The sequence below is a fragment of the Lissotriton helveticus genome, chromosome 7 (genome assembly GCF_964261635.1).
Source record: "Lissotriton helveticus chromosome 7, aLisHel1.1, whole genome shotgun sequence".
NCBI lineage: Eukaryota > Metazoa > Chordata > Amphibia > Caudata > Salamandridae > Lissotriton > Lissotriton helveticus.
The window spans coordinates 1,582,319,883-1,582,332,896 of NC_136068.1; the positions used below are offsets into that span (position 1 = coordinate 1,582,319,883).

General features: G+C 42.7%; 1 protein-coding gene across 1 annotated transcript in view; it reads left to right on the forward strand.

Moving 5' to 3' along the window:
- The window catches only part of LOC144770521 (excitatory amino acid transporter 2-like), a 712,365-nt gene that overhangs the window by 496,730 nt on the left and 202,621 nt on the right, over positions 1–13,014 (forward strand). The window contains exon 7 of the mRNA XM_078655127.1: positions 1,987–2,181. Within this exon, the coding sequence (XP_078511253.1) occupies positions 1,987–2,181 (195 nt within the window). The remainder of the gene's footprint in view (positions 1–1,986; positions 2,182–13,014) is intronic.

Sequence of the window (13,014 nt, forward strand, 5' to 3'; positions counted from 1 at the left end):
CAAGATCGTGTCTAGCCCTCACAACTTGTCAACGGGCCACATATGAAGGGGGTATGGGGATGAAAAATCCCTTTTTGTACTACTTAGCCACCCCCTTCTGGTGATCCATGATTGGTTTAACAGCGGATGTCAGATCCAACTTTTTGACTGGAACTGGAGAGCCTCGGAATCTCTCAAGTCCAGGTCATGCTGTATGGTGCCCCAATTCCTCACAATCTACCAATAGTTACCCGCACAGTTCTTCTGTCACGGCGCTCTGCGCTGCGGCACATTTACTGGGACACTAAACTTTCAATACAAACACCGCTGTGACATGGCACTTTGCTGCGGGAGGTAGTGACGCTAACAGGTTTCCTGAAATGGGATTTGATCGGTATAACCTGCCTGGGAGACATATGGAAGGGGGAGCACCTGTCCTCCTTTCGGGACCTACAACAGGCATACGCCTTACACTCCACCCAATTCTTCCGATACATTCAGCTGCTCCACGCCCTAGCCCTCCACATCCCTGACCACAAGGCAATCCCCGAATTGAGCCCACTGGAGGGCAAGCTTCTCATGGGGAACTTAGAAAAGGGGGGTATATCCCAAATGTCTCGATCCCTGATAAACAATCCCCCGTCCACACCAGAACCTCTTAGAGCCTGCTGGGATCGCTGGCTTGGTCCTCTAGAGGAGGAAGACTGGAGACTGATGATGGCCCCTAGGACACTCACTATATCAGCCAGGCTCCGCCTCATTCAGATCTACTATCTTCACTGCGCATATCTTACCCCGGTGCGGCTCAACATAGCGGGTTTCCTCCCAACCCCACAATGTCTGCGCTGTAAGGCAGAACCAGCCGACTTTTACCACATGGTCTGGTCCTGCGCCATCCTTTGTAAATACTGGGAGTTTGGAGTGTCTGAACTGAGTAGCATATTGGGGTGGGAGGTCCCACTCAATCCCCTTGCCCTTCTCCGGAGGGTGATGGAGGGGCTGGATAGCTCCCGTGCTGACAAACTATTTCTAGGAACAGCCATTCTGATAGCAAAAAGAGACATTACAGCGGCCATGAAAGATTGAACATCTCCCACTATGGCTAAATGGTGCCGTGGTGTAGATTGGTGCACTATCCAAGAAAAAGCTGTATACGAAGCAAGAGGGTGCCCAGCCAAACATGAGCATGTATGGAGCAAATGGATAGGACCGTTAGATTGAGTATCAGCAGCACAGGTGGGCTCATACTCCAAACAAACAGATGGGGGAAATCACTTGTAAATGTATTGAAATGTCTAATATATCAAAGTGGTGCTATGTTTACTTTGTTGTTTAAAATGCTAATAAAATTGGTTATCAAAAGAAAGTGTCACATGGGTCATTGTCTCCTAAAGGTAAGACTGAAAGTTGTATTCTGCAGAGCTGGTGCTGGTATTGGGATGGGGAGGGTTTGTATTAGTTTTATTAGTCTATATCATGCTCAGTGCAGTGTTTTTCTACGAGGCCTGCAGAACCTATGCGCTGTGGACCTGTATTGAGACATGCCCTTCTCATTTCTCCTTCCCCATTCTCAAAGGCAGCCATGTCTGTCTGCCTTCCTTTAGCCCTGACTAAATATATACCTTTATCTGTCTGCCACCCATGGTGTGATGCTGCTGTGACGTCACAGTGATAGCTCTTTATATATTGTGTGCATTCTCAGCATTATGATGCACGGCCATGGTGTACTTCTTGGCACTGTTATAGTAATGGCAGCTGTTGCCTTTTTATGGCATTTACACTACAGCTGCCCACTGACACATTCTCACAAGCCCCCACTCACTGGTCCGCTCAAGTAAGTACACACATCTAACTATCATTAAAAAGTGCATTCTCTTATAAAATAACAAATACATAGGCTTTACCAATGATTGTTTTTGTTTGTACCAAGTGCATGTAATACTAGTGAAGATGTGGAAGAGCCTCTAGTTTGCTGTCCCTTACCTTCATTTCCTTTTTGCTTTCTAGTGCTGGCACACTACCTGTAACCTTCCGCTGTCTAGAGGAAAACCTGAAAATTGATAAGCGAGTGACTCGCTTTGTGCTGCCCATCGGTGCCACAATCAACATGGATGGCACGGCATTGTACGAGGCGGTGGCTGCAATATTTATAGCACAGATGAATGATATTTCATTGGATGGAGGTCAGATCGCCACAGTCAGGTATTTGCTTGATCTTTTATCTTGTTGGGTTTGTTTAATGCCTTTGCTGTGATGTTATGTATCAGGGCACTTTCGAAAGATTGAAGCACATGTCTATCTGTGGGTTTTGTTCATGAAACAGAAATCAGAGTTATTTTCCAGGTTAAAGTAGGTGCAGCTTATGATTCAACTTTCTGAGGTTAATGTAGTAAATGTCCTCTCCACTATTCTTCACTAGATAAACTGTACTATGTCATCTCCGACATCATAGAATGCCTGGGTGACTCTCTGGCTCACAGTGTCTCTCTCTACCTGACTGTGGCAGTTGGTTAACTCAGGCTGAGCTACTAACAGCTGGCTCCTGGTGGGGTTTTACTTCTATACTTATCTTGGAAGGAACTTACAATAAAGGATCTTGAAAAACACAGTGGACTGTACATCTTCCTTTACTACAATTTGGCGACGATTTTAACTGGATGAACCTACGCGTGAACTAAAGAGAAAGGCCAACTAAAGAACCAAGGAACCTAAAGACAAGAAAAGGGACTAAAGACATTAAGATCTTTCATCTTCAATTTGAAACTATAAGGTAACGCCCAGCTGACCCCACCAGTGTCCTGTTCCACCTGGACAGCCTGCACCCTGGGCGTGAGTTTTATTTTCATGACGTTGAAATTCTGCAGCAGCCTCTATCTACTATGCCTGTCTCTGCCCTGTGTAGAGAAACCAGTGTTTACTCGAGAGTTATTCTCTTTATATTCGACTCAGCACCTTGGAGGAGAGCATCGAGTCTGGTGAGAGGCGTGACTTGTCCTCGAGTCTGTGAGTCGTTGAAGGCTGCGTAGCAGTTTCTGTCATTTTAGCATCCACATAATGACATAGATTAACTGCTTTTCCCAGCGTTTGAGTGCCTTAACAATGCCATTCCGAGCAAGCGCATTCAGTGTCTAGTGCTATCTTTCAGCACATTCAAACGGACGCTTATTATAAAGAGACTCTACACAACACTGGACAATAATTTTGGCGGTGAGTGAGAGATAATTTTATTGGTTTTCTAGTAATCTCACTATCCAATTTGTTTTTTTTTTAAGTTGAACCGCCGCAATTTGAAAGTGTCACGAGCCTCTCTGCACATAAACACGCACAGTCTTACCTTCGTATTTTGCCTCCTATGACGTGCAAGTCTTCGTCGGACTGCCTACTGTGACATACGATTTAGTGCACTCCTTTGCCACTAACCATCCGGCGCGACGTCTAGAAGTGTGCCGCCATCTTGTGCTTATCTTCAGCACATCAATTTCAAGAATTACTTACTGTTGCCGTCTGCCAGCCACAATTTATTTTGTTTTTGGGTGACAAAATTTTGCTATGATAGATGTGCGCAGTGCAAACTTTCAGCATTTCGCTTGCTGAATTCAGGAAATGAACACACATGGTGGGAAAGTTGAGATGTCATACAATCAGGTACGAGACAGAGTATTGCTTCATCAACACGAAGGATATAAATATGAAATTGATGCTCCTGATCAGTCCGTTGAAACTTTTAGTTTGGGCTAACTCATTTACCATGCTGCTTTTCGCAATACTTCTGACTTAGTCCTTGAAGTGTTCACTGCAGTTAGAGATCCCTGTAGAGGCGAGGACAATATTCTTGAGAATGTCATGAATGCGTGGATTACAGAATAGTCTGAAGAGGACTTTACATCCCATAGACTGTATGACATTTCGAGAACTGTGTACAGAGATCGCTCTGTGAGAGATCGCTCACCGGAACTCAAGTTTTTTTTTGTCTTTGTTGGTGGTGCATAGCATCTCATGACATGTTGTTGTGCACATGTTTGCCCATTATGGGAAATGTTTTGAGACCTGTTGTGACTAGGATGTTTTCTAGGGCAACATCTTTTAACCCTATTGTGTACCCTTCTTTGGGGAGGTTATGTGCTTGTAGGTAGTCCATGCCCTGTCTGTTTCCTAAGGTGATGTTGAGTCTTATGGTGTACCCTTTGTAGGGGATGTTGTAGTTTTGGTTCCCAGGGTGAATTTCCTGAGGTGTACCCTACTTAGGGGAGGCTTTGTGTTTGTGGGTAGTCAATGCCCCATTTCAGTCCCACTATCCTGTGGTGTACCCCACTTAAGGGAGGTTGTGTATTTGTGGGTAGTCAATGCCCATATCAATTCGTAGTCTAAATTTCCTGTGGTGTACCTTACACAGGGGAGGTTGTGTGTTTGTGGGTAGTCCATGCCCCATTTTTGGTTCCCAGGTATTGTCCTGTGGTGTACCCTACACAGGGGAGGTTGTGTGTTTGCGGGTAGTCCATGCCCCATGTAGTGGTGTTTGCAGGTAGTCCATGCCCCGTGTAGTAGTGTTTGCGGGTTGTCCATGCCCCATTTTTGTTCCCAGGCTCATTATCCTGTGGTGTACCCTACTCAGGGGAGTTTGTGTGTTCGTGGGTAGTCCATGCCCCATGTAGTGGTGTTTGTGAGTAATCCATGCCCCATTTTTGTTCCCAGGTTTATTATCCTGTGGTGTACCCTGTTTAGGGGATGTTATGTTTTTTTTGTTAATCTCAGAGTTTCTACTCTGCGCTGTCCCCTGCTTTTGATGGAGACTGTTTGTGCACTATGTTCAAGTCTAAGTCTATCTTCTTGTAACTCGTGGCCAGGGTTTCATGTTGGTAAGACTTTGTGCTGTGAATTTATCATATTTTTAGTGTCAACACGTCTTTATCAGGGGAAGCTCTAGTTCTTTGCAAAGATTGTTTTCCTGTGTTGAATTTTTGTGAAAAGGATTTGCTCTCTTAGGGTTGTCTTGAGCGAATTTTAACCCTATGTGCCTCTCTCTAGCGTCTCTGTCTACACTCACTTTTGTTCTAGGGTGTTTACCCTGTGGTGTACCCATGAGTGGGGAAGTTATGAGTGTGACCACTTAACTTAGCTGCTTTGGTTCGTTAAGGGAGGGAGATGAGGCCTATAGATTTAAATTTACTTTTCTTTGTTCACATTTCTGCTAATGATACCTCATGCTAATATTATCTCAGAACATCTAATTTAGTTAATTCTTGTACTTTTCTGCTGATGTTGCATTTGAGGTATTTTGCCTATTGTGTTCTCTGTTCTGTTCCTATTCCATAAGGGAAGAGGATGTGTAGTAAATGTCCTCTCCACTATTCTTCACTAGATAAACTGTACTATGTCATCTCCGACATCATAGAATGCCTGGGTGACTCTCTGGCTCACAGTGTCTCTCTCTACCTGACTGTGGCAGTTGGTTAACTCAGGCTGAGCTACTAACAGCTGGCTCCTGGTGGGTTTTTACTTCTATACTTATCTTGGAAGGAACTTACAATAAAGGATCTTGAAAAACACAGTGGACTGTACATCTTCCTTTACTACAGTTAATAACCCATTAAGATAGTTATTATTGTTCCTCATTATTACTTTGTCCTGGATTTGCGTTTTTATTCACAACCCCATGCCTCGAAACTGGTCCCAAGATGCTTGTTTCTAGTCCAGGAAGGACCTGGCCTGGCAGTTCGGGCTGGTCTGTTCCCAAGACTGATTTGCATATGACTGGGTATGAACTGGAATGGCATGGAGAGCAAAAAAAAGATGGACTTAGGCCGAGATCTCTGTACTGGGGTGAATGTTTGACATTGTGCAGCATTCTGTCCATCAAGTGATCTTTTTGCATTTGTCACCCCGAGTGGGACGGGTATACCCAGACGTGGGTCCCGTGCTCTCCATGACACTGGAGTCAAGCTAGCCTGGCTGATGATGGCTGATACCCCGAAACCGGTCCTAGGATGCTTGTTTCCAGTCCAGGGAGGACCTGGCCTGGCAGTTCAGGCTGGACTGTTCCCATAAGGAGCAAGGACAAGACTGATTTGCATATGGCTTGGTCTGGACTGAGATGGCATGGGGAGCAAAAAAACTATGAATTTAGGCCCAGATCTCTGTACTGGGGTAAATGTTTGACATTGTACAGCATTCTGCCCATCAATTGTTCCTTTTGCATTTTGCGTTTTTCACAGCCAGTTGTAAGCAGAAAGCGCTTCGCAATACTTAAACAAAACAATGTTTAACACTCCCCAGTTTAAATACAAGGTAACCTCTCAACCTCGCCAGTTTTCAGTTTTTCAGCATTCTGTCTAGACTGCAACACTACTTGGAATGGATACTCCTTCCTTCAGATGCCTCTTGATGAACCCTTCCCATGCTACGGTCTGTATCCTGAAGCTCACTGACATCATGTAGAAGTGTAGCAGTACTAACAGCTGACCAGCACGGCAGCACAGTGGATTTGCTAAAAAAAGCTCCTAATGGACACCAATTTGTGCAGATGATATCATCAGTTTCTTTTTTCTATGCTAAACAAATTCCTTGATCCGGGCACAAAGACATCGAACCTTACTCTTTGTGAGTGAGACTCACACATTTAGAGTTCTAGTTACAGTCTCACTCACAGCAGTTCAAGTGCCACATCTAGTGCAGAAGAAATATAGCATAGCTTCCAAATAGTCAAGTCAAGACAGAAAATCTTATATAGCGCACATATCACCGGTAGGTCTCGTGGCGCTTGAGGAGGTTCCAGAGACTGAAGGTCATATCCAATTTCGTTATTTCTGGTCAAACAGACACGTTTTCAATTCTTTGCGGAACCGCTGGTTGTCTGCAATAGAAAGAAGATGAAACGGCAGCTTGTTCCAGAGATGCGGGGTGAGAATGGAAAAGGATCGACCTCCATTTCGTACAGTGCGGACTCGTAGTGGGGTAAGAAGAGATTTTGAACTGGTCCTTAATGTTCTTTCTGGCTGATATATTTTAAGTTTTTTAGCTAAATAACCAGGAGCAGTGCCATAAATACTTTTATGAGTTAGGCACAGGATTTTAAAGTGACCTCTTTTTCTAACTGGAAGCCAGTGGAGAAGCCTCAGACTAGGGTCTGGGGGGGATCTTAGGGGTAGATTTAGGATCAATCTGGCCACAGTATTCTACAGAATTTGCAGTTTAGAAAAAAGGTCTTCATTTAGGGAGGCTAATAAGGCATTCCCGTAATCCATGTGGCTTACAATTAAGCCCTGGACCAGAGGCTTCCTGGCTTCGGTAGGTAGCCATTTAAAGATTTTACATAGCTTCCGCAGGATCTCATAACAAGTACCTAGTATACAGCTCTGTTCAAACCTCTGCTGCCTGCAGAGTAGCACCCGGGAGCTGTAGAGGCTTCAGGAAGAGATCCCAACACAGGGAAAGCCATTCTATAGAATATTTAAGTTGATTGGACGAGATACTTAGTGTGTACCTAAGTGAAGCTCCCCTGTTTTTGTAGGCTATGGGTCTAATTTAGTGAGATTTTGGTGTTAGTCTTTTAGTTTTTGATAGATCTTAATTCTTTATTTCAGTTCAGTCTGATAGCACTTTCTGTGATGTCATTAAATATGCCAATAAGCTGCAACTACATAGAATTTTCAGAACTTTATCTCTGCGGATAGCACCAAGGTTTTCAGTTGTTTCATATTCAGCTCCTCTTGTCAGGACAAAATCCCCTCAAACATCTCCAGGGCTGAAATCCTGCAAAACATATTACTAGGAAATGGCGGTTAGTTAGGCGCCCTTAGTAGGAGAGAAGAATATGTGTGACCTTTGTTGCCTCATGTAACCTACGGCCATTCAGAAGGGGTTATAATAAGGTCAGTGATGTTATGCCCCGTGATTCACTGGGGAATGTTCAGCAGGCAGTATTCTTCATGACATTGCTTTGTTCTGTACATTTGAAATATTGCAGTTGCTGGCTGTGCCTGGCCTGGCTGTGTCATAGGGTTGTTAGCTGATGGAGTAAATTTGAGTTCATTCTAACTTTGGTGTTGAGCAACTTGTTACTACAATATTTTAGTGATGAGTTGCTAGGCACACGCACCGACATCACCTGAACCCCAGACTATGGTCCTAAACCCCTGCATTATTAGACTAATCCAGGGGTGACACTATCACCATCATCAGAAACTTGAGGAAGAAAAAGCAAAGGCCCAGGTTCGCTGTCCAGGTAACCTAACGTACAAAAAATGTACCCGCTAACACCTGTTCCGAATGGCTGAGGCAAACCAGCTGATCAGGTGCCCTGTGGCCCACAGTAATCATCAACAGGCCACTTGAATATGTTCTGGGTTGGAAAAACTAGGTTGCTGATTGTTTAACAAGGCTTCCTGACAAGGCAGCAGAGGAGTGTGATGTGTTTACGGAGGAGGTAGTGGCAAATGTGAAGGATGCTACATAAGGATTGGAGAGTTCTGTTTCCAAGGAGGATTGGATGAGAGCTATGGAGTGTGACAACACCCGCAAGGCGGTGGTTGAGTTGATTGAAGTTGATATGAGTAGAAAGAGTACAGAGCCGTTGGCGGGTAAAGCTTTTTATAAAGTGGTGGATGAGTTGTCGATCCAGGAAGATAGTTTGATGATGAGGAGTGAGAGGTTTGTGCTCCCAGTGTGGTGAGATATGAGTTGGTGCATTTGGTGCATGATGGTCATCTAGGCCAAATTTCGACACTTAAAAGACTGAAAGAGAGGTTTTGGTGGCTGCTCATAGATGGTCAGGTTAGAAAGTGGGTGGAGGAGTATGTGGAATGCAAGAATTCTGGAAAGTGATTGAGAGTAGGTTTAGGTGCTCTGAAGAAAGAACAGTATTTGTCTAAAGCAAGCGTGGTTTGGGAGAAAAGTTGTTTGATTCTGGAAAGTGATTGAGAGTAGGTTAAGGTGCTCTGAAGAAAGAACAATATATGTCTGAAACAAGCGTGGTTTGGGAGAAAAGTTGTTTGTACTTCATTGGTCCATTTGCTTTCCTTCCCGAACAGGAGAAATTTGCTGCTGTGTTGGTAGATGCTGAATCCAAATGAGATGAGGTTGTGTTTATGAGAGGTATCAACAAGAAGTCCACCATAGCAGTCTTAGAGAAAGTCTTTAGGAGGGAAGGAATTCAGTTGGTAACGGACAATGGCACACAACTCACAGTGGAAGGAAATAGATGTTTTGTGGATCACATAAGTGTGAAGCATTTGTGTATGTTATTGAACAAACCACAAGGAAACAGCTTGGTGGAGAAGAATAACAGATTGGTGAAGGGAACCATGGAATTGGCCAGTAGTGAAGGGTTGTCTGTTCAGGATGCTATTAAAGATATGCTGTGGGCTTATTGAACTAATTTGAGTACCAGCACAGGGAGGATGCCATTTGAATTGATGTGTGGTAGACAGCCTGGGACAAAATTGTTTCATTCTTTGGATGTCTGATGTGAGTTCCAAGAAATCGGGTTTGGGAATACCAAAGAACCAACAATAGCACTTTATCAACACAGGTGTTTGGTAGCTGGTTGTCCAAGTTCTGAGGGCCCAACAAAATAAAGGCAGTTGGGGGTAATTGGGTCAAATTGGAAAATAGACAACACTGGAATCTGAGGAGAATTGCTTTGTATCAGAGGCATGGAAAGGGCAAGGTGAGGCAGAGGAGTGAAGATAAATGCTCTACTTGGCTACTTATGAAATATAGTGGGTTTCAAAGGGAACAGGCTGGTAGAGGTGTGGTGGCGCATGCGTATTGAGATGAGGGTAATCCAGGGCCTCAGGTGGAGAGGGTGATGAGATCGAGGAGACCACCTTGGTATTTGAGCAAATATGTGTTGAAAGTGTTTTCCTTCTGGGCTCCTGGCCTGGGGTGTCTGTTCCGTCCAGTCTGTGCTTTGGATGTTGTTAGTGTTTTGTTGGATAAGAAGGGGGATGTGTTATAATGAGCCCAGTGATGCTATGGCCTGTAATGCATAGGGGGAAGATTCATCAGGCAATATTCATTATGATATTGTTGCGTTTTGTAGATTTGAAATATGCAGGTTGCTGGCTTTGCGTGGCCTTGCTGTTTCATGTTTTTTTTAGCTGATGGAATAAACTTGAGTTCATTCAAATTCTGTTGGTGTTCATCCTCTTTACTACAAAAGGAAAGAGGCAAAAATATCTGCGGCCTAAGACAAGGAGGCTTGAACATATAAATTGCTCTCTCCTCCCAGAAGCCATGGGTTTAGATACTTTTACTGGAAAAGAAACCACAAAAATATAGATGCTCCTCTTCTTCAGCATTCCAGTAAAAAACATAGGAAACACTCAAGAGAAGAGTGCTGAGATACAGTGGTACCCAGCCAGGATCTGGCTAAGATAACTGTACCTGAGCTGGGATCTGTGCAGGGAATTATTCCTATATGCTGGCACCAGGACACTTTCAAGGGGTTCAGGCACCTTCACTTTTCTTTACCGATGTCCAGCAGTAAATGACTCACTTTTTTGTCCACGGCGTTTGATAAAGTGGATTGTCAAACGCTGTGGAGAAAGCTCTCTCATCTTGGTATGCCACACCACCTCTTTGGCCTTATCATAGAATTACATACAGAGACCTGGTGCCAAGTGCTGATGGGAGGCTCGCAGGGGTTATCTTGTAGGATTAAGACTTATAATGGGCTTAAGCAGTGTTGCCTGTTGGCCCCTCTTTTGTTTTCTTTTTATATTTGATCTTCCCGGTGCGTTAAACTCAGTGAGGGGGGATGCCCTAGAATTGGTACAATGGCCATCGGTTCCTTATTATATGCAGATGACGTTGCATTGTTCTGTAGTCTGCAATTTTCAATTTCACTCCTATTGGCTTGCAACGTCGTCTAACGCCCTAACTAAATATGAGGAGGACCATTTTATGAAAATCAATATTGCTGAAAGCAAAATTTTTGCCTTCCTCAAGAAAGGTCCTAGAATAAAGAAAGGGTATAAGTGGTCGTTGGGGCTTGAAGAACTAGAATTGGTTGATTCGTATTTGTATCTGGGGAAAGTTTTTTCAAAAAAAGGGCAAGATTCAGAGCATATTAAACTGTGTGTTGATATGGCTGCCTCCCAGGCTGGAGCTTTAAACAGATTTTATAAAAACCTGTGGTAGACGCCAATTTAGTCATGTTCTGTCAGTATTTAAGGTCAAAATTCCTCCTTCACTAATATATGCTCCAGGCGTACTGGATATGAACTATTGGCTCACTTTTTTTTCCACCAAATCTGTAATTTAAATTCTCAAGCTGCCCCACATATTCTATACTTGGAATTCGGTCTAGTTTCTTCATATTTTTTATCCTTGTCTGCGGTCCTGAGGTGGGGTAATTTCCTCTTTTGGGGGATGAGGGCACCCTTAGGGCCACTTTGAGAATGGACATTTGTGATAAATTAAAGGATCAATCATCATTCTTTAGATCCTTTGCTCAAGCAAATGATTTATTTGGACTCAGTTTAAATAGTGATTCTCCTATGCCAAAGCCTGCATTGAAGTTATTTTTAAAGAAGTCTGCAAGCTCGATTAGCATGGCTAGAGATACTGTCTTAAGTCAATCTAAAAACCCCAATGAGGTGGTCTGGGGGAGTGCTGTGGGGAATAGACCACAGCTTTATTTAACATGGAATCCTCCACATGGGATTAGAAGACTGATACTTCTTTTGAGAACCAACCTGTTGCCTTTAAGAGAAGTTACTGGTATATGGGATAAAATATCGAGCGAGGAGAGAGCTTGTGAATTGTGTTTTTTACAAATTCAGGATCTTAATCATGTGCTATTTGTGTGCCCGGAACTTCAAAGGGCAAGGAATACGTTTTTAAGATCATCATTTTTTAAATGTAAATTCGTTCTGCTCAGGAGGCCCTAACATTTGTCTTGTCCCCACCAAATGAAATGGTTTGCCATTGAATATATCAATTTTTAAAAACATTTCTGGCTATTTATTAGAACATTTTTTAAGTTTATTTTGTATGTAGTAACGTCTGATGGTTGGACATTGAAGAATTTTGTACTGTATATAAAGTATGTCTTTCCCTTTTTGCTCTTTTTATTCTACTGGTGTATTTCTTTTTTAAACAAAGAAAAAACTATTGTATTGTATTCAAAGTATGTCTTTTTTTAATGGACTGGTGTATTATTGTAGACCTCCATTGGAGGTCCATAACGAATAAAAAAAATTATTGAATTGAATTGACTCACTTTGCAGACAGTCAATAATTCCTTTTGTCCGAGTATTGTTTCTTGCTGGTAGCGTTTAGAGGTCGAATGGAGTAGTGTATTACAGTACAGTCCTGTTGCAGCCTCCAGATTTGGAAAAAAAGAAAGGTGCAATGAGGTGTCCTTTCACAAATTTCCAAGAGATAAAATGAGATGTAACTGATTTTAATATGGGTTCTTATTTCATGTAAGAGTTGTGTTCCGTGTGAGTGGTGGGTACATCTGTTTCTGTGATTACACTTAAAACCATTATGCAGCAAGTAAAAAAAGTGAATGTTTTCTTCAGTTAATATTTATTACCACCTAAATTTACGCATCATGTCAACCGTCACAAAAGATTAAGTTAAGTCCTGCAGGGCTTCAAAATTATCTCCTGCTAGTTAAATGCAGGTTTAAACTAGTTTACTGAGCTATTTTACTTGACTGTAACTTGTACCATGCAGATTTTATTTTTAAATATTTCTTTTAAAAAAAATTAAAAAAAATTGTTGTCAATAGTATTTTAATATTTCACCAAAAAGAGATGGAACTGTTTTGAGAATTAGTCTAGTCTGGGGAAACTGAGTGGTCTAGAGATCGTGGACTTAAGTTAACAAAAGGATAATTAAGTAAAGTAACGCATTCATCTCAGTGACAGGTGGAATGCAAGCATTGATCCAGAATGGTTGCCCAAACATTACACATCAAGTTTAGGGTACATGTAAAGACCCTCCCAGCTATCACAAAAATCACCATCATTTGGTATACATTGGTTCAAGTTACCTGTTCTTTTACCTACGTGTCACTCTTTTCCA